The 27086-nt window shown below is 35.3% G+C and overlaps 2 protein-coding genes across 2 annotated transcripts in view; both read right to left on the minus strand.

Annotated features, from left to right (window-relative positions):
• Positions 1–24982, minus strand: part of LOC142351175 (uncharacterized) — a 54699-nt gene extending 29717 nt beyond the window's left edge. The window contains exons 1-6 of the mRNA XM_075403296.1: positions 24491–24982; positions 21728–21911; positions 16354–16461; positions 15350–15715; positions 11807–11956; positions 7371–10909 (exon numbers count right to left, since the gene is read on the minus strand). Coding sequence (XP_075259411.1) covers positions 7371–10909; positions 11807–11956; positions 15350–15715; positions 16354–16461; positions 21728–21911; positions 24491–24741 — 4598 coding nt within the window. The 5' untranslated portion in view covers positions 24742–24982. The remainder of the gene's footprint in view (positions 1–7370; positions 10910–11806; positions 11957–15349; positions 15716–16353; positions 16462–21727; positions 21912–24490) is intronic.
• LOC142351224 (mediator of RNA polymerase II transcription subunit 22-like) overlaps positions 1–27086 on the minus strand; it is a 595906-nt gene that overhangs the window by 347430 nt on the left and 221390 nt on the right. The gene's annotated exons all lie outside the window — the stretch shown is intronic.

Raw genomic sequence — 27086 nt, forward strand, 5'->3', positions numbered from 1 at the left:
ATGATAATCATCTTTCTGCTAACAGAGATTTTCTAGTTGGGTTAAATGGCGACATATTTCTCATTGGGCCAAACGTCAATTATATACTTTTATCAAAACAAAAACATCTATAGTTGCCCTTTGTCTATCTTTAAAACTGCTTAAAATGTCAACCCGTAAAATATTTCTAACAGTAGTCTCAATTTCCGCCATGATCCTAATTTCCACATGAATGCCGTCCTGAAATCTCGCCTGTCGGTTTCAAAATGGTGTAGGTGACTTAGAGTCCCACTTCTTACTGTTCGTTAACTTTTGAATACTTGAGAATACCCATGGAAGAGTTCATTTGTGAGATCAGGGTAATCCGATATTTATGTCGACATAGGGAGTGGGGGTTGACTTAGGTTATAAATTCCATCTTTTTTTCTATACTATTCTATTTCCCCTCGTTCAAACATTTTTGAAAAAATTTTCAATGTTTCAGGAGTCATAGTGTTTCCTCATACTGTTTCCCAAATTTCGCTATTGCTCAAAACATGGTGTAGACAGAGTGTGAAATCCATCCTTATTTAACTTTCTTATCCCATCTAAACTGTATGTGCTATTTGGAAAACAAAAATTTGCCGACATAACCTTTAAAACTTAATAACTTCCATGTTCTTAGGTTTTCCATGGAAAAAATTTTAACTGATATCATCCTGGGATATAAAACCTACTCCTATCAGAAAGACATGCTGCCTCGGACTCTCATCCCGATTTTTGTTATTTTTCAATGAATAGTTTAGAAGTTTTATGAGTTAAGCGTTTTCCCAGTTTTCCTGGGATAGTGACCCGGGAAAGACTATTTAGGCCTGTTTTATGTATGATTTGTAATTAGGGTATTTGGGGTTGCAATTCCTGCGATTTCAAGAAGATAACAACGACGCTGATTATGACTTCCTCCTACCTCAACCTAACTCACTTTGAGCGCTAATAGCTCGGGTTCCAACTTTCATATTGAAAAATACTCCCTGATAAGGTCCTATTGAAATCATCACTTCTATCTGCTCCCAAATTTTCCTGTCGATAGGTCACTTTCCTCGGAAATGGGGGTGCTGAGCGAATTCGGTTAATTCTGTATTTTTTTTTGAAAAATTCTCTAAGTTCTTAGTCAAATTTAACAAACTTGGTACTAGCTGTCATCCATTCTTCTTTGATACCATTCTTAATACCATACTTTTATTACAGCTCTTTTTTGATTCACTTTTTTATATACCAAACTAAATTCTTCTTTTTTATCTAAACGTTGTTTTCTTTCCATTATTCATTTGGTTTCTTTTCGTTTATCCATGGACCAAAACGAATATAATCAAACTTCCGCCTACCATCTTAATAAGGCCATTCCTAATACGTGTGTCGACAATTTATCCCGGAACGCTTTCGTTCGTAAGTCGAAACGCTATCATTTTTCTGATGGCGTTCTTCAAAAGAACGGAAGAACTGTTGTTCCCGCCTGAGCAGCATGGTAAACTTAGAACATTTTCACGATGTAATTCTTGACCAGCATGGTGTGGGAAAAGCATTAGAAGGTTTTGCCGCTGAACGTTAAGACATATACAAGTTGCGGGATATATGCCGCTCTCTTACTTCGCTTTGTATTGTATGCGCCTATCGACGTCTTGTTAATATCGAGGTTAAGCGAATGGTGCAAATTAGTGAGAAGAAGCGGATAACAATTTGTCGGGCATTAGGTTTGGAGCCTAAGGAGAAGCTTCCTTTTAATGTCAGAGATGCTCCTTCAATATATCTGCCGAAGGAACTGATCGACGTGAAAGATTGCGCGACTAACCGTTATAATTGTTTCCTTGCCTGCATTAGTACACGACTTACAGGGTCAATCAATAATTCTGAAGCACTCGTTGTCGCGTTGGAGGTAGCTCGGGAGAGTTACCTAAAGAAGTGGTACGACAGTTACTACTTTCCGCATATAGATCCTAATCAGAGCCTGAAAGAACGCGGTATCCGAACTATCGACTTGTTTGCTCTGGCTAAGATCATGGGAGTGCATATTATTGAGTACGATGCAGACAATGGGATTTGGGGTTATTATGCGGGCAATAGCCGGGGGAGTGAAAATGGCGCAATTTATACTTGGTTTGAAACGCGCAAGGATAACGAGGCTCACTCTATGCTTGTCGTGGGTGCCTTGAATAAACCCAAGGAACCAAAACCCAAGAGTCAGCGCTATTGAGGCTACCCGGATTTCGAGACCGTAAGTGTAGTTAGCCCTGCTTAGACTTTTTGCCTTTTCTTAACAAAGGGGTCGTCTCTTTGTCTATTAGCTTTGAATAGATCTTGTTGATTAGTCGAAGCTGCTTTTGTTCATTGTTAATTAGCGTTCGATTAGTTGCATTGATAAACTATAATTACTTCTACCTTGTGCTGCTTTAAAACGCAATTTAATTAACAAAAAAGTTGTTTGTATCAAGCGCTTTCATGTCTTTATAAGTATTTTTGTTTAGCTTGGTCAGTTGATTGATTTGCAAAATTATATATTCTACTCCAATGTTATCTTATTGTTGATGTTAAGACAGACTATTGATCTTGTCGTTACCAGATTCAAATTTTCAAATTTCTTCCCGTTGAATTTCGGGAGACGTTCTGCTCTGCGTATTTGTAAATAGCAATAAATTTTACTGAAAGCCGCTGTCATCAATACATAAAGTAATATTTTAGGTGCTTATTTATTGCAATTTCATTTACGAAATATTCACTTTTTCACTCAAGGTACATTTACGATTGAGTGCGACTAACTTTAGAGAGAATTAATTTAGAAATTTTACGGAACACAGTCAATGGAATCAGAAGAATCAAATTAGAAGAGAAATGGTAAACTTGCGTACAAACTTAACACTTCCCCTGGCCAAGGAATATGGCCAAAATTATGTAAGATCAGCGGCAACTAGCGTTGACAAGTCGGAAAACTCACCGCAATTTTCTTACATAATTTTGCGTTGAATGCGTTGATTTAAAGACAAAAATTCAACGCATTCAGCGCAAAATTATGTAAGAAATGGCGGTGAATTTTCCATCTTGTCAACGCTAGTTCCCGCTGATCTTACATATTTAGCGTTGAATTTAGCATAGATCTTACATATTTAGCGTTGAATTTAGCGTAGATCTTACATATTTTTGCGTTGAATTTAGCGTTGATCTTACAAAAAATCAACGCGAAGAACTCTGGGTATGGGACTCGAACCACTGACCTCCTGTTTACTTGTCGCCTCTTCTACCATTGCGCCACCGTACCTTGATTTCCTTAAGAGCCGCAATCCATATAAAGCGTCGATCTTACATATTTTGCGTTGAATTTAGCGTAGATCTTACATATTTTGCGTTGACTTTAGCGTAGACCTTACATGTTTTGCATTGAATTTAGCGTAGAACTTGCATATATTTCGTTGAATATAGCCTAGATCTTACATATTTTTCGTTGAATTTAGCCGAGATCTTACATATTTCAACGTATTCAACGCATTCATCATGTGAGAAGTACTGGGAAAAATTTAAAATTTTTTTTAATTTTGAAAAAAATTTGAATTCCTAAAATGGTCTGATATGTAAGATCTACGCTAAAATTCAACGCTAAATATGTAAGATCTACGCCAAATTTCAACGCAAAATATGTAAGATTGGCGTTGAATGCGTTGAAATTATGTACGATCTACGCTAAAATCAACGCTAAATATATAAGATCTACGCTAAAATTCAGCGCTAAATACGTAACTTCTATGCCAAAATTCAACGCAAAATTATGTAAGATTGGCGTTGAATGCGTTGAATTTATGTAAGATCTACGCTAAATTCAACGCTAAATATGTAAGATCTACGCTAAAATTCAACGCTAAATATGTAAGATCTACACCAAAATTGAACGCAAAATTATGTAAGATTGGCGTTGAATTTATGTAAGATCTACGCTAAATTCAACGCGAAATATGTAAGATCTACGCTAAAATTCAACGCTAAATATGTAAGATCTACGCCAAATTTCAACGCAAAATATGTAAGATTGGCGTTGAATGCGTTGAATTTATGTACGATCTACGCTAAATTCAACGCTAAATATGTAACATCTACGCTAAAATTCATTGCTAAATATGTAAGGTCTACGCTAAAATTCAACGAAAAATATGTAAGATTGGCGTTGAATGCGTTGAATTTATGTACGATCTACGCTAAACTCAACGCTAAATATGTAAGATCTACGCTAAAATTAAACGCAAAAATATGTTGGATTAACGTTGAATGCGTTGGTTTTATGTAAGATCTACGCTACATTCAACGCGAAATATGTAAGATCTACGCTAAAATTCAACGCTAAATATGTAAGATCTACGCCAAATTTCAACGCAAAATATGTAAGATTGGCGTTGAATGCGTTGAATTTATGTACGATCTACGCTAAATTCAACGCTAAATATGTAAGATCTACGCTAAAATTCGTTGCTAAATATGTAAGATCTAAGCTAAAATTCAACGCTAAATATGTAAGATCTACGCCAAATTTCAACGCAAAATATGTAAGATTGGCGTTGAATGCGTTGAATTTATGTACGATCTACGCTAAATTCAACGCTAAATATGTAAGATCTACGCTAAAATTCAAATCTAAATATGTAAGATCTACGCCACAATTCAACGCAAAAATATGTAAGATTGGCGTTGAATGCGTTGAATTTATGTCCGATCTACGCTAAATTCAACGCTAAATATGTAACATCTACGCTAAAATGCAACGCTAAATATGTAACTTCTATGCCAAAGTTCAACGCAGAACTATGTAAGATTGGCGTTGAATGCGTTGAATTTATGTAAGGTCTACGCTAAATTCGACGCGAAATATGTAAGATCTACGCTAAAATTCAACGCTAAATATGTAAGATCTACGCTAAAAATCATTGCTAAATATGTAAGATCTTCTCTAAAATTCAGCGCTTAATATGTAAGATCTACGCCAAATTTCAACGCAAAATATGTAAGATTGGCGTTGAATGCGTTGAATTTATGTACGATCTACGCTAAATTCAACGCTAAATATGTAAGATCTACGCTAAAATTCAACGCTAAATATGTAAGATCTACGCCAAAATTCAACGCAAAATTATGTAAGATTGGCGTTGAATGCGTTGAATTTATGTAAGATCTACGCTAAATTCAACGCTAAATATGTAAGATCTACGCTAAAAATTGACGCTAAATATGTAAGATCTACGCCAAATTTCAACGCAGAATATGTAAGATTGGCGTTGAATGCGTTGAATTTATGTAAGATCTACGCTAAATTCAACGCTAAATATGTAAGATCTACGCTAAAATTCAACGCTAAATATGTAAGATCTACGCCAAAATTCAACGAAAAATTATGTAAGATTGGCGTTGAATGCGTTGAATTTATGTAAGATCTACGCTAAATTCAACGCTAAATATGTAAGATCTACGCTAAATTTCAACGCTAAATATGTAAAATCTACGCCAAATTTCAACGCAGAATGAATATGTAAGATTGGCGTTGAATGCGTTGAATTTATGTAAGATCTACGCTAAATTCAACGCTAAATATGTAAGATCTACGCTAAATTTCAACGCTAAATATGTAAGATCTACGCCAAAATTCAACGCAAAATTATGTAAGGTTGGCGTTGAATGCGTTGAATTTATGTAAGATCTACGCTCAAGCGTAGATCTTACATAAATTCAACGCATTCAACGCCAATCTTACAAAATTTTGCGTTTTTTAGCGTTGACACCTCGGCCCGGGTCATAATTTCATTAAATTTTTATTTGAAAAAATGATTTTAGCACTAGCTTTTTTTCCTATAATTTATATACGGTTTTCAATTTTTTATAAGAGCAACGTTAATTTCACTATCTGCAAAATGTTAATAGATTGTTTGTCACGCCTGATTGAATTGAGTATGTGCCTGTCTGTTGCGTGCTTTAACTGGAGAACTTAATGTCAATTGTGTATAACTCATTTCAACTGAAAAATATTTCAATATTTCAGGGAATAATTTGGAAATAAAAATTCTTAACTACAATTAGCTATTGACTGAACATCTCACTATATCTTTTCAATTAGTTTTTTTTCTAACATAATTAAGTGTGGTTTCTTCATTGGTATTTTCATAGCAATCTGCTAGCTATAATTTTAAATTCTGCCCCTTTCGACACTTTTTTTTATTAAAGCAAACGCATGGATTGGGGCAATTGCTGTGCTTCTTAAAGCAAAAAGTGTTTTCGCCATCTTCAAATCAATTTCGAACGCCAAAGTCCTTCAAGTACGCCATCATTATAGTATTCTAATTGAGTGACCTCTGTCGAACAAAAACTAGTCCATAGAGTTTCAATCTTTAATTAAAAATGCATATAGAAGACAAATTTATGGTGAAGAAAACCATTTAGAATAAAAAACATCTCCGATGACCTAAAATTTCAATCCATAAAGACTATAAAAGTGATTTCAAACGCACAAATTCAACTACTGAGTTATAAAAGTCAATAAAAAATAGTTTCTTGGATTGTGATCCGACTGATTGCAACAAAAAATAGAAACAACTCCAGAAGTACATACTGCAATGAACTGGAATAGCTCACGTTCAGAAATTGACCGGTTGATTAATTGGTAACGTCAGAAGTCTGATACCATTTTTGTTTTAGTTTGGAAAGCCTGAAAAGAAGTCACCATTGTTTAAAGTAAAAGTTCAGGTCAATTGATTTTTCTGTTGAAATCAACACAAAAGAGTTTTAGAAAGCTCATAGTAACTCTGATATCATAGAGGGTTAAAACTTAATTAATAGAAGAGAGTGCTGAATTTTGTTTGAAATGAAGTTGCTCTTTCCTGAGAGAGGGAAGAGAGAAGATAGAATATAGAGAATAGATATGGGGTAAATTCAAAATTCTACAAAAAGAAATAAGAGTAGAATATTACAGAGGTTCAAAAATTTGTGCTAAAAACAGGTCGAAACTAATGTTTCAAACCTTTTCAACGGTTGGCATTTTGTGTTTTGATTTTACTTTCAAAATAAATATTCATAAACAAGACACTGCATCAGAACGCTGGAATTGTAAAAAAAACATGGGGGCGCAATAACAATAATCTAAATAGCTAACAGAGTTATTGCTGTCACCTTGAAAAGAATAATTGATTATCTTAAAAATGGTAGGAGAAAAATCTGCTAAAGGAGTGGCACCTAACTCCTATACAACTTCCGCTCTGAATTTTTAACACAACTCTCAGCGCAATTCAGCGCAGTTTTCTTCTGGTTTGTCAGTTCTGCTACAATAAAAACCAATAATTTTCCCGTAAACCATTAAAAATGTTTTGTCGAACTTGAAACAAAAGACTCACCTCAAAGGAAGGACCTGTTGAAACATCAGCAAAAATTCAATTGCTCGCTCGCTTGTAAGTTCATCCGGCGCAAATCTCTCGATTCCTATCAAAGTCGCTTTCAACATTCCTTCTGGCATTACCTCACTTCCAATCGATACAGCTATTATTCTTGCAAGATACTCATTAATTATTCTATCTTCTTGTGACAAATTTGAATCGTCATCTACAGAATTTTGTACATTTTCAGTTGTCGCTGTAGGGCCCATGGTTGCGGGTTCGACTCCCGGTGTCCGCAGCAAAAGGTGGGAATCGTTTGCAGGTTGAGTCATTATTGCAATGCTTGGTGGCATTTCAGTCACTATTTCAACATCGCCATTTTGATAAACACTAAACGAGCTTTGCACGGAATTGAAGAGTGTACACTTACATTTTAAATCTGCATAAGATAGCGGAACATCTGCGCAACGTTTTGCAATAAAAGTATCTTCTGAAAACTCGAATGTGGTGTTGTAATAGCGCAAAAATAAGTAGTTATTGCTCAGTTTATGACACGTGAAGTCAATGTTATTCGACCTTATATTAACCGCGCAAGTCTCACAACATAACGAAATTTTTGTTTCGTCACGAGCGATTTCAACAATTTTCAGATCTGACCAAATTTTATGTTCGCGTAAACTGTCGACTAAAACTAGCGGTTTCTCTAACGTGAAATTATTAGAACTGGTCATTGTACAAGAAACGGTTCGGTCAACATTCGGAATTACAAATTCAACCAACGAAACTCCAATTTGGTGGCTGCTAATTTCAGTAATGATATTTTCATTGTTAGTTCCGGTACATTGCACGCTAGCGTGAACTAAAGGTCCGTAAAGCGCAATTTGGGCTTTTAGTTGGGCATTTTGCCCGCATTTCACGTCGTAACTGAACTGGTAATCGCCTATTGGAGCTGACTGGAACCCGCCGACCTTGAAAAACTTAGTTTCGCGTCGTAGGGTTGTTTCAGCAATCGTTCCTTCCAAACCATTTGAACAGTTTAAGTAATAAATTCCGTTATGTTTCACAGGATCCAAATTGGCAAACTCTAGATAAAAACAGCGCCTCGTTGTTGTACACTGTGGGTTTTCATCGGGTACAACGTGCCATGAAATGTCATCTTGACCTTGAATTAAGGGTTCGCCCGACAAACTGTACTCCCGAATCCACCTACAATTATCGAATGGGTTAGCTTCAACACAGCCGCGTAACGAAACATCCAGACCAAAACAGGGTTGGGCAACCGTAACATTCCCATCGTAACACCAGTAATTTAAGGGTTCGATACTTTCGTCAGTGAAGAGCTCAACGGGTAGACTGTTAAACGTGAAATCGAACCAGGGAAAATTTCGAGCTGTCATTCCTTCGGGTAGTTTTTGAACGCAACGAAAAGCGGTCACGTCTCTTTCTTCGGGGTAGGGTATGCTGTACTCGACTGAACTTAATGGTGAAACGTGATCAAAAGTCTGGTTAATGTAAGACCCTAAAGGCCGGGGTTCACATTCGATTTTGATGTCAAACTGGCCATGAATTACGGGATAGATCGTTTGTTTCATGCCATTGGTTAAATCCAAAGGTTCATACATACATTGAGAAGGAGCTTGGTACAAATTCCATAAAATTCCGCGCTTAAATTTGCACAACGAAGCAACAGGCTGGTTTTGAGCAGATGTTCGCTGATAAAACCGGCTTATCACGAATTGATAAAGGTCGTTTTCGTAAACAATCTCTTTATTCCGACTTTGAAAATAAATTGCATTCGGGTCGTTAGGTTGCGGGTTTCTCTCGTAGAACAAATACGCGTTGCACGTTAAAGCATGCCAGAAATTTATCAAGTCAAAATGCTCAGCGTATGGAACAGATTTTAAGTCAACTCCCAAGAAAATCGCACTGGCAACCGGGTCAACTTCGTTTATAGTATATTCCCCTCCATCTATTTCGCAAACTTCAGCTGGCGGTTTTTCGGCTGAGTGGATAATTAGTTTGTAGAAATAGCTAAACTCGTTATAACCATTCGCGTCATCAGCGAGAAATAATGCACGTGAATTGTTCGAAGAGCTGTTAGCCGATAAAAACAATCGGCCGACGTCTTGATTTAAAGATATTCTGAACAGTTTATATTGTTCATTTCCGGTTAGTGAACAACTTTCAACTTCGTCAAAACTCACAGGGATGATTTTTCCCGTGCAGTTAACTCCAATTTTGGATGCTCCAAAATAATGACAATAGGATTCGTTTTTGGTCGAAATTTCCAGATAATAAGTTCCGACATTCCATTCCTGAGCACTGTACAAAATGAAAGTAACATTCGCGGTTCTGGTTTTGGCACGCAGCCCGAAAAGGTCGGGCGTCAATAGCGAATATCGAATCGGGTTTTCAACTTCGTTTTGGTACTCGCAAGGGTTCAGCTGGTTATAATCGGGCAAATCAGGGTGGTACTCTGACTTCCAAAATTTCATGTTGAAAGGTTGTTCATCGCCCGGAAGTTCAAAGTGCGAACTATCAACAAATAGGTGGTGGTCAATAGTACACCATAGTGAAACCGTACTTCCTGGGACTACTTCGTCAACGCAAGATTTATCACAATTTATCTCGTACGGGTGAACAAATTCAGTCAAGTTTTCCATTTCCTGGCCCCCGGCTTCAATTACAAACCGGTAAAACCCGCTGTCTTCAGGGAATAATAATGGAAAGGGTAATCGACCCGTTGCTTTGACCATCAAATTAACACCTTCGCAAATGTAAGTTTTAGAAGTAGTGATTCCATCTTCGATTTTTCCCGTCCATTCGTCGAAAGCAGGCTTGAACCGATAGTGGAATACCCCTATAGGGTAACCCGCAGTTTCCACCACAATTTCATACGAATCGCCATAATCCGTCTTTTTGAAATAAGCCACGCCAAAATTTAGTTCTGGACTAGCAATTACAACATCGGTGGTTAAGTTCAAAGGTAAGTTATAATAACCAGTAGTTGGTGAATAAATTATATCATTTTTCCTGCGACCCGTGAAACATTGAATCTGAATTAGTTCTTCAGCGATGTCAATATTAACCGAATATTCGAATTCATCGCCTTTGAATGCCGTGAAACGTTGCATTTTGCCCCCGAGTGGTTCACCCCAGATGTCAAAAGCGTCGCACGTGATTTCCCTTTCAACTAAAGACCCGATAATTAAGGGCTTTACTGTGTAACTAACAGTGGCTTCTAAATTATCATCCGAAACTGCGCACGATTTAGCTTCTATTGGAATTGAATTTACCTCAGCTTCGTAGAAATAACAGAAAATTCCCTCTAATGTCTCTTGCATAGTGCACTGAAATGTTTCGAACAAACCGGTTGTAGCGTTTACAAATGCACACCACATAATGACTTCGTCCTGAAGGAAGAGAAAGATTTTGTCTTCGATGTTTTGCCCAATTTTTGTTCCTAGGGTTTTATGGACGAGTGATTGTAAGAAATAGTTTGTACTCCCTCCTTGGAAAGCGCTGAAGAAGTATTTGCTCAACACGTCGGCGCCGTTAACCTGAAATTCAAAATTCGGTGTTCATCGGTCCAACTCCGATCTATTATGATGGTATCATTTGAATTATTATAATCGTTCCGATTATTACAATTGCATCATTCTGGCGTTTTTGGTACCTGGCATCCCATTCCGTTGAAAAATTTGGAATTTTTTCGGAAAAGTAATTCAGCGTATTTGATCTCGCAAACTTTTCGCAATGTTATAAGCGGACTAAATTGAAACTTAGACTGATACCTAATTTAGGTGAACTGTAGACTTGACCTTATCTAAGACCATTCGTGAGCGATAGAAACTATAGCATATAGAATACTGCAAACTGAATACACAAGGAAATATCAATTAGGAGGAACTACAGGATATATAGAATGTAGAATATACAAGAAAATTAGTCCCATCTTGGATGCAACAATTTATGCTCTTACTTATGGTCTCTAAGAAAGGTCATACAGAGAGTTGACATTTTTACAATTTAATATTGATATAAGTGAACATCATTTTCAATATATAGAGTCGCACTTTCAACCGTAAATTCCTTACATGCAAGATCCGAAAATGCAATCAGTCCTAATGATTGCTCACTTTGATGCACCTTGTTGAGAACTAAATAACTATTTGATATGTCTAGACGAAAACTAGTTAACACACAACACACATTTTCTAACACAGCTATAAATATGTGCCCGCTATTAGTTTGATAACGGCTAATATGGAGAGCAAGAAAATCTGTTGTAGAACGATGGAGTCTGTTGTTTTTGAATTCAAGAAAATCAGGTCTTAACGGTCCAATCACAAACGTGATTTTGAACTCGCATTTCATCTAAAATTTTTATGGCGAAATTTGTGGTTTCAATTTTTAAAAGAGTTTACAAATAACTCCCACTACGAACGAAAACTAACCATTTTACATGCATCCTTGACAGAATCTAAACTGCCTATAGGATTTCCTCCAGGGACCGAGTCTGTGGTGTATGAGGTCGTAGTCACAAAGAAGTTGCCCTCAAACAGTCCAATGTAAAAGTAGTCAGGCTCTCCAGGGTCAATCGGGATCTGGAGAAAAAAAAACAGAAAATAGGATCTCTCTACATTTTTTTTACTAATTAAGCGGTTTTAAATCACATACATATTGCAAGTAATGTCTCAAGTTATGTTTGCTTAGATATTAAACATTTTTCTAAACAACGACGGCCAGTATTTAAAAGCTGACTTCGAATTCGACAAATGTATACTGAAATAAATGCCATTCAAAATGGTAGAAAAGAAACAGGCCAAAAATGCTGCAACCTGGCTGTTTCTTTAATTTTGTCATCTTGTCAAATTTTAACGTTGAGAAGGGTTGTTTGTCGACTAATATATGATTTCTGTACTTGTTAAATCCACTTAAAAAGTTTTGCGTTTATCAAATAACCAGTTTAGATTAGATTTAAATTCAGATGGTAGAGGATACAGAGAATTTTATACAGAATATTGAATTTAATCACTTTACCACCTTGGACACCATACGAGTCAAATTACTCTACAAGAGGTGCCAAGAGAAAAAAAACGTGCAATACCTAATAGAACATATCAAAAACAACTGTATTATCCAAATAATATGCCCTAAGTTTAGTTCGAATCGAAAAAATTTCGTTTTTAGATATTTGTTCGGGTAAAAGACTTTCTTTAGCCAGGCAGTTCGGTAACAAAAATTTTGTCTCAACCATCTATGCAGCGTTTTGACATTGATTACTTTTACAATGTTTTTTGATTACAAGATATTCTGTCTAAAGATGCACTCATCAAACTAAACACTCTGCTCAGCGGGTGAGACATCTCTGCTCAGTGAAAGCATCTCAATCTGATCTCATCAGGATAAATTTTCTGCTAATTTTCCCTAATAAAACAGAATGGGGAATCATTATACGAAGCATGTTTGAAAACAATCGTTTGAACCCACAATCTCCGTGATAACAGTTAAGATGACATCTTAACCACTCAACTACAATGACAGCTTTGACTCTTTTGCCCGCGATCGCTTTTGTAATAGCATTAAATTTTAATTTTTTTTTCAGAATGAGAGTAACTTAGATCACTCAAAAATGAAGAACGCAAGAAGTCAAAAAATGCTTTAGCACAAAAGCGTCAAAACGCACAGGCAAAAATTCTGAGATAAGACACACACCTTTACAGTAATTCTCTCAAACTTCGTTCCAGAGCAATTGAAAATGTAAAATCAAAACTTTGATAATTATGAAATAAAAAAACAGCAAAAATCAACGCTAGTTTTCTCTGGCAGAAAAGTGCAATTTATACATAAAAAAAGTAAACTTATTTTTAAACTTATTTTCTCCTTTGCCACTCAGTTGTTGCCTTTCAGTCCATATTTTTCAGTTTTCACTTAAAACAATTAAATTAGTAGCGACATTTATCAAAATTCAGATGCACTGCCCGTTGCTCAATTTCTCATTTAACTTCAACAAAAACAATGAATGAATTGCATGAATCACAAATAGTATAAATGAGCTGCATCTAAAAACTTTTTTGGGTATTCTTGTGTAAAAAACAAAAAGCTTCTCCCTTTTTATAATTCTACTTTTTAATTTCATTTTTTTTCAAAATTTGGTCAAATATTTTCCGCTATAACCCCCTTAGTAAACTGGGCGTCTCCCTTTATACATGCTTAGGCATTGCCTCTCTTAGAAATTCTTGAGTACTGTTTCCATTTAATTCAATGGAGACCTATGAGAACACAGTTCAAGTAGCGGGCGTTTAAAATTTTAAGAGCGGAGTTTACGAGTTTATCTCGTTTTAATTTGATTTCGTTTTTATACTGCTTCTGTTCCTTTTAGATTGCTTCTCTGAGTAAATGCTGTTCAAAACTTTTTGAGCAGAATGAACAAAGAACTAAACTAGCCTAGTGACGTCAAAAATATTTCACGCGAAAAAGCGGCAAAACGAGGCAATTTTTTTAAAAACAAAATGTTCAGCGGAGTAGAAAAAACCATAGCCGGAATTTCCGCAACCGATTCGAAAATCCGAAGTATATACATTTCACTAATCTTTTACCAAAAATAACTGAGAAAGTTTTAAGGACAAAAAATCTGATAACATTTCTTCCAAAGATTTGACTCCAAAACAATTATTGGCACAACAGCTTCCAATACAGACATCCATCATTCAAAAATGAATACCATCTTTTAAAAAAAAACATTTTCTTCAACCATTTTCTTCAACCATTTTCTTATCCATTTTCTTCAACCAATAGAACTCAAAATAAAATCAATCACATCGAAAGACAAATCTAAACGAAGTATCTCAATCACTCCACGGATGTCACAAAAAAGAAAAATTACAAAAACTGCTAAAAAATGTCCAACAAAGCAAAATCGCTAAATTAGCTCAAAAATGCAATTAAATTTCATTGATTGCTTCAGAAGTTCAAAAATGATCGCAAGCGTACCATTACTAGCTTAAAAAATTGAGACGAGCGCCTTCGGCTGAGCAAGTTAGAGTTAAAACTAAAACACCGCCTTGAATACGGCGCGCGATCAGAAAATTTCGCTCGCTGAGCGCAAAATTTTTTTTTCACACTTAATTTCCGTTTTATTATTATAGAAGCAGACCAAATCTCACTTTAATGAAGCAGGCCAAACATCATTTTAAAATTATCTGAAAATATGAATTTAAGACCAGAAAACTAGAAAAAAATGAGGTCTATATTTCTCTGAATCAGAAAATACTTGTGTGTTATGTTCTCAAAAATTCAGTAATTTCTTTTTGCGGGAGCCACAATTGGTTATAAAAATTCTCGCCGTAATTTTTTGTGCGGAGATTAACCCCCATGAAATATCAAGCACATTCTCTAGGAGAAACAAGTCTTCAGCATTGCAAGACTCGGAACACAGATTACATATGCAGACAATCAGTCAATTTCATATGTTAGTTTAAGTAGTTGCTAGCTCTGTGTCTATTTAGGCAAACAGTTTTCTAGGAAGATTACATTGTCGATCAATCACAACATGAAAAAATTAACATACCAGAACGAACAACCACAAAGATGCAACATGATAGAAAACTGAGGTTTTCATTTTTACGTCATCGTTGTTTATTCTGTTAAAAATAACTCCACTGCTAGTGTGCCACTCATGAGGTAATAAATAACTTGCAAATTGCATTCCGACAACAATTTTACAGATTAAAATTTTTATTCATTAAATGTTCGGCCTCGTTCCACATACATTCTTAAAAATTATTCAATTTGCTCGATATATTGGTAATAAAAAATTCGAAAATTTTGTTGTACTACCCCCGCCCTGTAGGTCAGGAACCCCCGTTACAGAGCACGTGTATTCGCATAGTAAACAGCTTTGTAGGAATATGACACGCGCGCATCGGTTCATTTAGGTTCACGGCCCACTAAGCGAGGGGACTTTAAACGAAAAAGAGAAGAAATTACATACACACCTGAAGCGTGATATCAAAGTTATCACTCCCAACGGAAAACCTGTATTGGTCATTGTATTCATTCTGAAACGCTTCGATCATAAACGTCACAACACATTTTCCAAACTCAGCCAAACTAGACCACATAACATGCACACCCCACTGCATGTTTTCAGTGGGATTCGAGTTCAGAATTAAAGGAGTTGCTGGATTTCCAGATCCGCGAGAAGCTGCAACGTCCATGGATGGTCCGCAATCGGCCAGATTGTCGTCAAAGATTTTAACAGAGACTCGAGCTTGAAACCCATAGAAGAAGCAACTGACTTCGTGGTAGACGACTCTAGTCGGTGTAGTTGTTTCAACGTAAGGTATGAAGGCACTGGCTATCTGGAAAAAAAACAATTTTTACGTTTGTGCCCCCAGTAAATTATGAACCCCACCCCGTTACAGAGCACGTGCCATTACACAGTAAATCATTCTATAAGGAAAAGATCCGGAAGACATCAAGAAAATTGAATAAACATTCAATATATGTAAATTTCTAACAAATTTAATTCTGGCAAATATTTCTTAATGCTTCAATGCTGTTTCAAAGTATTAGAGGGCAAATTTTAAAATTAAACTCAAAATACAATTAAAGAGTTCTGTTAACTATCATTTGAAGCCCAACAAAAAAAAATTATCTACACAGCTGCTATTCCTGAGTCTCTCCCCTTCAAATGCCGGACTGGATTTTCTGGGTAGTAAATTACAGTCAAGGTTTGTGAACAGTTTCCTTCTCCCAGTGGAATATAACCATCTATAATTGATATTTTACACCTCTATAATGATATTTAATAATTGTAGCAGTTAGCGCAATCCCTTATTAGGCAGGCCATTACAAACTATACAGGCATGCAAAAAGCTCATTCGTTTGGGTCACTAGAAAATTTTAAAAAAAATGTACACATGGGTGAGGTGGGAGGGGGCGTGGGCTGGGGGAGATCCGAGATTAACTAGGCCTCCACCAATTTGACTCTCGGTACCTTTGTTAAGTCTGCATCGGGTGCTGGTCTGATTTGTATGAATCTGGCTTCGACTGGCCCTTGATCCCAAGTGCAATCACAGTCATATTCCACAAAGTCTACCCGGCTCTAAAAGCGAGACAAAATTTATCTAAATGAGGAGCTAAAAAGCCTTTCTTTGATTAGAGTTACTCCATATGGATATTTTACGATTACACAAAAACCTTGATATTGTAAGACAAAAGTTTGGAAAGCGGACAAAAGAGCACGGAAAACGTTAGATCTTTTGGGTTCATTTTTCACTGTTTTTTCTGGTTATCCGTTTCATTAGCTTTCCAGTTTTATAAACTATTTTTGTTCGAAAGCTGGCTAGGGATTTATACCAGCGCCGTTTTTTTGTTACGGCAACTTTTTGTCCGCTCGGTATCTTTCTTCTCTGAAGAGATGCAAAAAAGTATCATTGTGCCAGTAAAACATTTGAATCAATCCATGGAGAAACCTTTTTAATTTTTTTTTTTGCTATTTCATAAAAATGCAGGCTTGAGTATTTCAAAATTTTCCATTTTAGGTTTCGCAAGCTGGAAATACAAAATAAACACACTGATTATTACAAATTTATTGCCACCAAACTATCATATTGATTAAACCAAATTAATTTATCGGTTAAACAAATTTAATAAAACTGATATGAAAAGGTAAAACATCTGAGGTAGTAATAAAACCAGATCAGGTAGCTTTTCTATGGAAGCCAAAAAAACTTATACAAAATTTAACACAAAGCTTCCAGAAATACCCCCATTTTCCTCAACTATTTATCCCAATACCGCTTTTTCCATCAACACAATTTGGCTTTGCAAAAAATTTGGGTTCAAAGACTCTGGCTGTGGTCTTCTTGATCAGTTCTATTCAGAAAAATCAACTTCAGATTCGATCTTCAAAATTTCATTCCAATTTAGTTTAATATCATTTTATTAAATTAATTTCTTTCCAAAACTACTTAGGATTTTCCAATATCAAATTTTCCAATATCTCGTGAAAACTTTAAAATTTCAAGATGTTTCTAAATTATGCGAAACTCACTGCGCGTATTCACAATAAATTTTGAGACTCAAGTAAACTTATGAGGCTAGGAAAATCTGAAATATCAGGCCAGAACTTCTTTTGATCTAATAAAATAGATCATGTCTCGCATTTCATTTTGACATTCTAGACCTACTGGGTATATTAGAAACATAATATGTTTCCGGACTTTAACGATCGTCATTGTTGAACTTAGGTTAACTAAATTAACTAGAAGCGGCCTTTGGTTGTTTTAATTTCGGAAAACAAACTGACTAACATCTCGCAAATTGCTCGAAAATGGAGAATGGCAAGGTAGCCTTAGTAGCGTAGCCTAATTAAAAGATTAAATATGAGTTTGCGCATTCTGGGAGTGAGTGCAAAATAAGCAAATCCACGGCCTCCATACGCAAAGCAGCTAACTTACCAACAAAACTACTTAATCACCAGTTTTTTTTCAACAGAAAAGTTTGATTACTGTTAGCGCCGCCATTGAACAGCAGCAGGCACCACAAGAGATCAGAAAATGAAATGCAGGATTGAATCATTTAGAATTTGTGAAAAGTCGAAGTTAAAAACAGAAGAAAGTTAAAAAGTTGTGACGCCATATTTCTACAATCCACCTTTCTGGAAGGACACCAGCGTACAACCTAGGGTTATAGCATACGGTTACGGTAACCTCTATACCATTTATAAAAACAACGAACCTAATCGAACTATAATTATAAATAGCAGCATATACAACTTATAAATAGCCCATACAACTTATATGGTTCAAAAACAAATTTTTTTCAAATTTTGTTCATTTTCAGACTAAATACTGAATAAATTTTATTTACGAATCCATAATTTTTAATTGATTCAACGCCATATAATCAGGACACCCAATGCTACACTTTTATCGATATTGCCTAAGGCACTTGGAGCATTCATTCCACTCACTTACTCGATCAACCAATCAGAATTGAGTAAACAATGTTATAGATTACATTTTCCAAATTATTTGCAGAACCGAATTGCTTGATTACAGCAAAAGTATTGTATTTAGAATCGTAACAAGAGCAGTTGGCTCCCAAGTTCACTATATATTGGGTTTTTGTCAAGTTTAGCGTTCTCTTTAACGTTCAATTTTTTATACATCTTGACATCGACCAAATTTGTAAACTATTTGAGGTGTCTGAGACAAAATTTTCATCGACTGAAGCGTTAAAAAATTCAATAGTAGATGGAAGACAGTTACAGTGTTTGTAACTAAGGACATTCGTAAAACATAGCCGGTATAGTGCCTGAAAAAGGCCCCGATAGACGCTTGTGGCATTCCATGGAAATGAATCAATTAAAGACATAAGATAGACAGGTTGATCACGAGTCCTTTAATAGGCCCCTAGAGTTTTTGGGTTCCATTTGGATTGCCATTTTCATGACAAGCAATCTCTCTATAACGAAAAAGCCGCAATAGAGCTTTTTCAAAATTAATATTGGAAATCAAAAATTCAAGACCCTAATACTCAAGAATTAGGGCATACACGTTTGGGACTATTTAGATGCACACTATTGATCTTTCACAAGTAAATGTTCATAAAAAAAGTTCATTAAGTGAAATCAGAATTCATAGTATTGACTGAGGTAAGACCTAAAAGCAGAAAAAATGACTTGTCCCATACAAATTTTAACTGCAAAGCAGCAGAAGTCAATAAAATTGAAAAACTCGATGTCGCAAAAATTATCAGTGCATTATCAATAAAAAACATAGCCGCTAGAATTCCGGAAACGACTCGAAGTAGTTAAGTCACCATCCTCATTCTACTAATACACATTCTACTTAATTAAGCTAAGCGTTTTGAAACAACAACCGGAAAATATCATGGGAAAACTAACTGACAGAAACTGATACACCATCTGATAGAATTTGATTTTAGTTTAGACTCCAAAATCTATTGGTGAAAGACCCTTTTAAACAAATAGTTTGCACAAAATTGACAATTGAATTTTTAAATGGGTAGGTAAAAAAAGAAACTCGGAGAAAGGGAAAGGAGATGACGGACATTGAAAAGTAATATTCTCTAAAAAAAGATCTGAACACCATTTAGATGCAGTTTCCGGAACGTTAATTTGAGAACATAATACTTACGTTCTGTCATACTTCAGACACCCACCCAACAATTGATAGAGATGTACAAATAACAGCTAAATAAAAGAGAAAAACCTGAAAATTAGAAATTTGTTTAATTTATTTAGGTGAAAACTGCCCTGCTTACATTCCAAGAATCTTCCCAAGAATAATTCCGCAGATTTTTTGCCTCTTCTGCTAAATCGGTCAACTGTCCAAAACGCAGGAGAGAGGTATCAAACGACTACTGAAAACTAAGATCAAAAAACCTCAAAAATGAAATTTCACTATTTTTGTTCAAGAAGGCCATGTCTAGACTTGAAGTATCACTTCCTAGTAGCATGTACACACCTATAGAACAACACTTAATTAAGCATTAATCGAGAAAGACTGCAGCGAAAAGCGCAAAATCAGAAGAAACAGGCAAAATCATAAAAAACATCCGGAACTCGGCAAAAATTTGCTCAAATTTAGCCAATTTTTTTTCAACAAAATTAATAGAAATGAAATATTAGAGAAAAGGAAAGACCCCTAAATCTGCTACAACAACAGATTTCAGTCACACAACTCCGCAACTGCAATCAGTAATAGAAGCAGATGAGACAAAATGCTAGAAAAACTTTAAAATAAGGCAAATTTGTAAAAATAGCGGAAGATAGTATCTTAAAGTGCAATAATTGCGTCAGATGTTCAACACTATAACTTCCAAAAAAAACAAGAACTAGTTCAGAAATTTATGAGAAACACATTTGAAAGAAAAAAATGGAGTTAAAACTAAATAAGTGCAATCAAAAATCTCACTATGCACGTGATCAAAAAATTCACCCGTTTAGCGACAATTTTCTCAAACCCACTTTTGTTGTTCTCTCGCAAAAAAATGAAGAGAAAACCAATCTTTCTGTTCTTGATACACTTCGATCCGTTAAGCCGCTTGACCTAAATACTTAGTTTTCCCATGAAGCAATGACATTTACATCATGTTTCAATTGAACTCCACATCGATCAAAAAATTAGTACATATCATGACTCAAAACATCACCCAGTCATTGTTCTGTCTGAAAACATGAAACAGAATACACAGATTTGAGAAACTAAAAAACTTTGGAAAACAGTATTTTAAAAAATGTATGAAATCAGTTATTAAAAACAAATTTTCATTGAATTTCAAAAATTAGACTTCAAAAAATAAATCAGTTTTTAATAACACGAAATTAAACCACTAGCTGAGCAAAAAAGAAAATTTCTACGAATTGAAAACCAAAAACAAACAAAAAAAGCAAATTTGGACAAAAATAGCAAAAAGATCTGTAAATTTTAAATATTATATATATTAACATATATAACAAAAGACCCCAAGCTCAAAAGAGTTGGTCGATGCGCGAATTGCCAAACGAATGTTACCATAAACACTGATTTTTAAGAAAAAAGTCCTCTCACAGATCAAAAAATGGGGAAATTAGGGAAAAAATTCAAAGACTAACTATTAAGATGAAATATGTGCCCCATTTTACACTTGAGAATTAATAGGCTCTGCAAAACTTTGTGGTATCAATTTCAGGAAGTTTTATATATATGCAGCATCGATCAAAAACTACTTCTGCAATAAAAAGAAACCAAAAAGTGAAAAAAAATAGAGCCAAATGGACGAAAAAACGGCTAAAAACGGTTATCTATAAGCGCCGGTCTCTCAAAAACATTTTTCAAAGTCAAAAAGTCGTTCATTAATCGAATCGCATTATCAAAAAAACTTCTCTCGCTCAGAAACAATTAGTTCACACGGCAATTTTACTCTTTCGCTTTTAGGTAAAAACAACGTCTGAACGAATAGTACTTCCGATTAAAAAAACTTAAGAAAACCAATACTCTCCGAGTCGTAAAAAAACAACTATCGCTTCGCGGCTATTAATCAATCATTTGAAGTTACAGCCCTTTCACACGACCGAGCGATTATTAGTTTCGACGAGATTGTTGCTCTCTTGTTACGGAATGACGAATCAGGCCGGCGTAAAGCTCGAGAACCAGTCTGTGAAGATCAGGTTCCTCCGAGATTCTTGAGCAGCCGGAACAATTACCTTCAGGATGCAGAAGACGATTGATCAACTTCCAAAATTCGTCCTTTTTATGATATTGAGAACAAAAATTTCTCGAAAGACATTTTGCAATAATTTGCTTGCACAAATATACAGAAAGTCGATGAACTAATATGTCACGAAATTCTCCACAAACCTGTGAAAAGCTGCACTTGAAGTTCGTCTCGAAGTCAGCCTCGGTTTTCATCACTCCTGAAGTGAGGTTGTGATAAAGCAACTGTCTGATTCCTCTGATTTTATGCACCGTTTTCAGATCGAACTGTATGTAGGTGAAGTTGTCCAGGACAATCGGTGTCCACACAAAGGGAAGCTCGTTGAAACTGGAAAGGAAACAATTATTCATAGAAAAGATACCTAAAATTTTTCTAACATTCCTTGGCAAATCGCTGTTTCAACAAACCAATCTTTTGCCACTATTTTCCCCGGAAAAGCGTTTCAATTAGTCAAAATCATGACTAATCAAAATAATGAAAAAAGATTTCATGAGTTTTGTTAATAAATACTGAGGACATAATTGACGCACCATACTTCTGAAAAGCCAAGATAATCGTAAACTCTAATCTGTAAAATGACTTTTAATCCGAAATTAGGAATCCGAGACTTTTATGGAATCATTTAACAATTAGGTTGTCATTCGTTTCAGGAGCTTAACATTCAGGAGCTTGAGCCACAACGCTGAAAAAATATAAGTCAAGTTTTACAGAGACAATTTGCCATTTATTAGGGGTTTCAAACCAAGTTTTGCTAAGAATATTTGCCATTTTGTTCGTTAACGACAAGATTTTATATATGGCTTTAAAGTTTGTTTCTTTCTCATTCTGTGTACATCTTTTTCTTCTTTGACAAGTTTTTTCAGGACTTGGGCTATAATTCCCATTTTTTCCTGCCAAAACAAACTTACAGTGCGCACCTCAGTAATATGCTAGGATGAAAAGCGACTGAACTCTACAAAGTCTTCATAATCATTGTAAGTTTCTGTCATCCATCAAGATTCAGGTATTAGCAAGGAGAATCAAATGGTGACCAGGCAAAAGATCGAAAGGATAATAGATAGACCCGTCCGAACTCCAAGTCTATATTAGATCTAGGCAAGTCTTATTTCCTTTTTGAATACTCGAAAGGTCTACTTGAAAGTCTGACAAACCTGGACCAAGACTTGAATAGCACTTGCAAATTGATTGCAAAGTTAAAACCAGTTTCTTAAAAAATCTCGAATGAAAATTCGGAAATATCAAAATTTTTGCAACAAAACACGATTTCGAGCTTAATGTCTCAAAAATGGACCTACTTGTTATTATGGTCAAGGTTCGGCAATGGCCATGTCCGACTATCAACAATCACAAGAGCTGATTCTACCCTATGCTTGTTTCGATTGAGTATTTTCAGTGTTTAGAGTGTAGATTCAAAAACTTTAGTGTGTAGATGCAAGGACTTACAGGTCCAGCGCGGTATATGAAATGGGCCAAAGCGCGTATTGCTCGCTCAATGATATTTCCACAACTACTCGTCCAGATGCAATGTGTTAAACACTTTTTAAACCTTGGAAAGTAACGGTTTTCATGAGCTACGTGCTGTTTAATTTGACACCTTTTATAGTTATTAAAGATTTGGCGTTGTGACACCCGAAAGTCGAAGGTATGCCCAATCGTAAATGTTTTTTACTGATCTGAATGATTTTTCGATGAGTTACAAAATTATCTGCTCTAACAAACAGAATATAATTGAGCTTGTTCAGTTTTAAATTGTTGGAGACATTCTTGATCGAGCTGGAGATACATTGGTGAAGCATTGGTCGAACTGCGCAGTGCTCACTAGTTAATATCTCATAAACCAGTTGTACAATTACAATGTGTTTTATATATGCTTTGATAAAAAAGTTTTTCAAGCTTTGGTTTGAAAAAATTTAATGAGCTATGTCACGTTTAATTTATCGCAATTTTTTTGGAGTTATTAAACATTTGGCGTTGTGCCATCCAAAAATTGTGGGTATTCTGAACAATTCAACGCTAATTTTGCGTTTTCCGGATCTATTGCGGACAATTTTGTGGCTATAATCGACGTTTTTCGAACTTATTTTGCACAATCATTTGGCTGTTTTTGGCGTTTTCCGCACCAATTTTTGACTATTAAGCATTGGATTTAGCCTTAGCTAAGACTTGGATTTAGACTTGCCAGGTCTTGGCTATCAATTGAATTTAGACTACCAGGTATTAAAAGTGACAATCATAGCTCTGAATCAGTAATGAACTGAGACTTGTAATAACACATGCCCAGTACTGAAACTGACTTTGCAGTCGGTCCTGGCGAAAACAACTAAATTTGAACATTAGATTAAAAATTAATGTCTGGTCTCATTGGCTGAAATCAAGCACTTTTTGCGAGCTTGTATAAAATTGTGGCATCAGTCCAAGCTTCACGAGTAATGGACATGCCTTAGCGGCCTATGGGACTTGATACGAATCTATCATAACCGAATTAAATATGAACACCGAACATATGCGCGGTATTATAAATGAGCACTTTATCTGATTGGACGATCTATTGTCCGAATTTTCGCTTTTAATCTGTCGAACTGTCGATCCATTGTCCTAGCATTGAGTTGAATTCACTAACTTTTTCGTATCTCAAGATATTCATAAGCATTGTAAATTTCTTTCAACAATTACTCAAAATTTTGCATTTTAATTTTTTACGTCAAAGTATCCATTATGGTGTATACTTAAGTTTATTTAAAGACACCTAGAAACACGATTTAACTGTTCCGATTGTATAAACGATTCCATGTAAACAGTTGACCTGAATTGGCTTGCATTGTTAAATAGAAATGTTTATAACAAAATTGTACACATGAGCAGACCTCTAAGACAACCAGAAATGGTCACAACATATACATACTTACTCTGCAATGTCGCAAGAACCCAGGACATCTTGATCTGCCTGTATATAAGTTGGGTTAATGTACAAAGGGAACTGCAGGTTGGTACTAGCTGAAGAAACTAACTGAGGATCCCCGTCATAAAGCAGGAACACGTTTTGGTCAGCTGCAGGAGACGGTATGGTCACAGCGATACCAGCCGAAACAATGATTTGAATACAAAAAAGACAGAATATTTTGAAAAAGTGATAGCTTATAAACCATTTCAAAATCATGTTTAACGTTTCTCTCAATTTTTTACGAACACAAAATTACTTTTGACAGAGAATAGAAAGTTCATATTGTGATTCCGAAAAATAACAAAATTTTCTTAATGTTGTCAAAGGCTCTCAAATGTAAGCAGAATTTTGCTCAATGCTGATACAATAATTATGTGACTCAATGTTAAACAGTAAGGTAAATTTTGGAAAGCAAGATTTAGTTTAAAATTCACACAACCTGCTTTGAGTCAATATTCAAAAGCAGGTGTCATTCGACTTCATTCAGCCTCAAGTTGATCAACAAAAACTTCAAAAACTGAATTAAGTCAATGTTTTCACGAAATTATGCTGAAATTCGATTCATCAATTTACGTAATACACGCTACAAGATATCCAGCTAAACTTAAAATTGTAGCCAACGCTTTCAGGCTTTTTCATTAAAGCCCGATGCAAAGTTGAACAGCTGCAAATCATTATTGTCATCATGGAATTTTAAACAAAAGTAACCGTAATTCTTCATTTTATATGAACCATTGTGTGATGCACAGTTTTATTGTCATAATTAAGATGAAGAAAAGCATGATTTTAGTAACGACAAAAAAGAAAGAATTCACGTGAAAGAAATCTGCTTGACCTAACTAAGTTCATTGAACGACACATAGTCCCCCGGGAGATTTTAGCTTTAAGCTAAGAGAGTTCATTTAGTATCCTCACAATCGTATGAATGAATATCTTTTGAATACGCTATAATGGGTTTTGTTCTGAACAAAGTTGAAGTCTTTTCTGATTAGATTTGTTACTTAAAAATCAACTGCTACTCAGAGAAGAAAAAATATCAGTTGATTTGGAGATAAATTTAGATTGATCATGAAGCAAGTCAGCCGACCGCAATAAAAGCATTTGAATTAAGAACAGTTTTTTGACAGCTAAGTGGAAAAAAGACAATGCTGTCAGCAAAAATAAAGAGATATAGCTCAATTTAAAAAATTTGTTGTTCCCACTCACTTTAGTGGGGGGGGGGGGGGGAGGGGGGATGAACTATATACAAAAATGGGTTTTTTTGTTCAGTCAATTTCGGCCGATCGATATATTCATCTTAGAGAGCTGTGATTGGTATCATTAGAAAACCTGTACAGCGTAGAATATGGATCTATTCTTTTTATTGTCGTTTTTTCTAGGCAGTTTTGAGGTTCAAAGATTTGTGAACATTCGAATGATATCCGTTATTTTTGTTCATATTTTATGGAGTTTTTGCTCAATTTTTGTTCATTTTGTTACAACTTCGTTAATTTTGTTGACAAAGCTGCTATTGGTTTCATCTAAGGACCCAGAGGAGGTTTGCTGACGCTTTTGATCCGCACTTATTCAGCTTGAAAATTGGATTTTTTCAAAACTAAGCCTTTTTTCATCAAAACTGGCCCCAAAAGTTTATTCTGCCTCCTTTTTATCGAATTCGGTGCAGATACAGACCTCCAGCTGCTGACAATGAACAATCTCAAAACAAGGCTAGTTCTCCTTCTTTTTTAAGAGTGTTCAGGAATAAAAATTCTGCCGGTTCATTTCAATCTCAAAACAATCATCATGCAAAATGAATCTTTCAATTATGATACAATGACATTTTCTTGCTAAATAATCTATTCTGAATACCAATGGAAAATTTAGCTAAAATACTTGAACGCGTTGCATTATCCAGGCTAATTTTGATTTCTTCGTTGTTTTTTACTATCAAAAAATAATATATCTTTTTGAAAACCACTTTTTGCTATGTTTGTGTTTTTTTCATGATCATTAAAGTGCAGAAAACTTTAAAGTCAGTATTCAACTACTGTGCACTCTCGTTTTTTGTCAAAATGAGGCCCCTTGGTCAATCTTGCTTTTCGCAGAGAAAATTTCATGGTTTCTATGCCTTCAACAAAGTGTTTTCTTAAAATCGAATCGATTTTTTTGCCAGTGGTCCCCCTGAAACGAGGGCTCATTGAAGTTCAAAAAGACCTCAGATAAACCATCACGATCTGTTCAATTGATAGCTTATGGTTTTAAAAGCTTCAATGTGTTTTTGCAAAGTTGTTTGTGGAAATTGACTTCTGTCTATTAGTTTGTTGTCTTAAAACTTAGTCTCTACTAATAAGAGGTATAATTGGCCTCACATGGAGTTGAAAATTTCTTCTGATTTAACTTAGTTGAAAATTTCGGTTCTTTTAAATATCCATGTTTATTAGTTTTTTAAATTTTTAGGTTTTTTAGTTGAAAAAACTTTATGGAAATATTCATACAAAGAAACTCGTTTTTTGTCAAAATGAGGCCCCTTGGTCAATCTTGCTTTTAGCAGAGAAAATTTCATGGTTTCTATGCCTTCAACA

This window comes from Convolutriloba macropyga, chromosome 12 (assembly GCF_964194025.1).
Source record: "Convolutriloba macropyga chromosome 12, txConMacr16.3, whole genome shotgun sequence".
NCBI classification, from domain to species: Eukaryota; Metazoa; Xenacoelomorpha; order Acoela; family Convolutidae; genus Convolutriloba; species Convolutriloba macropyga.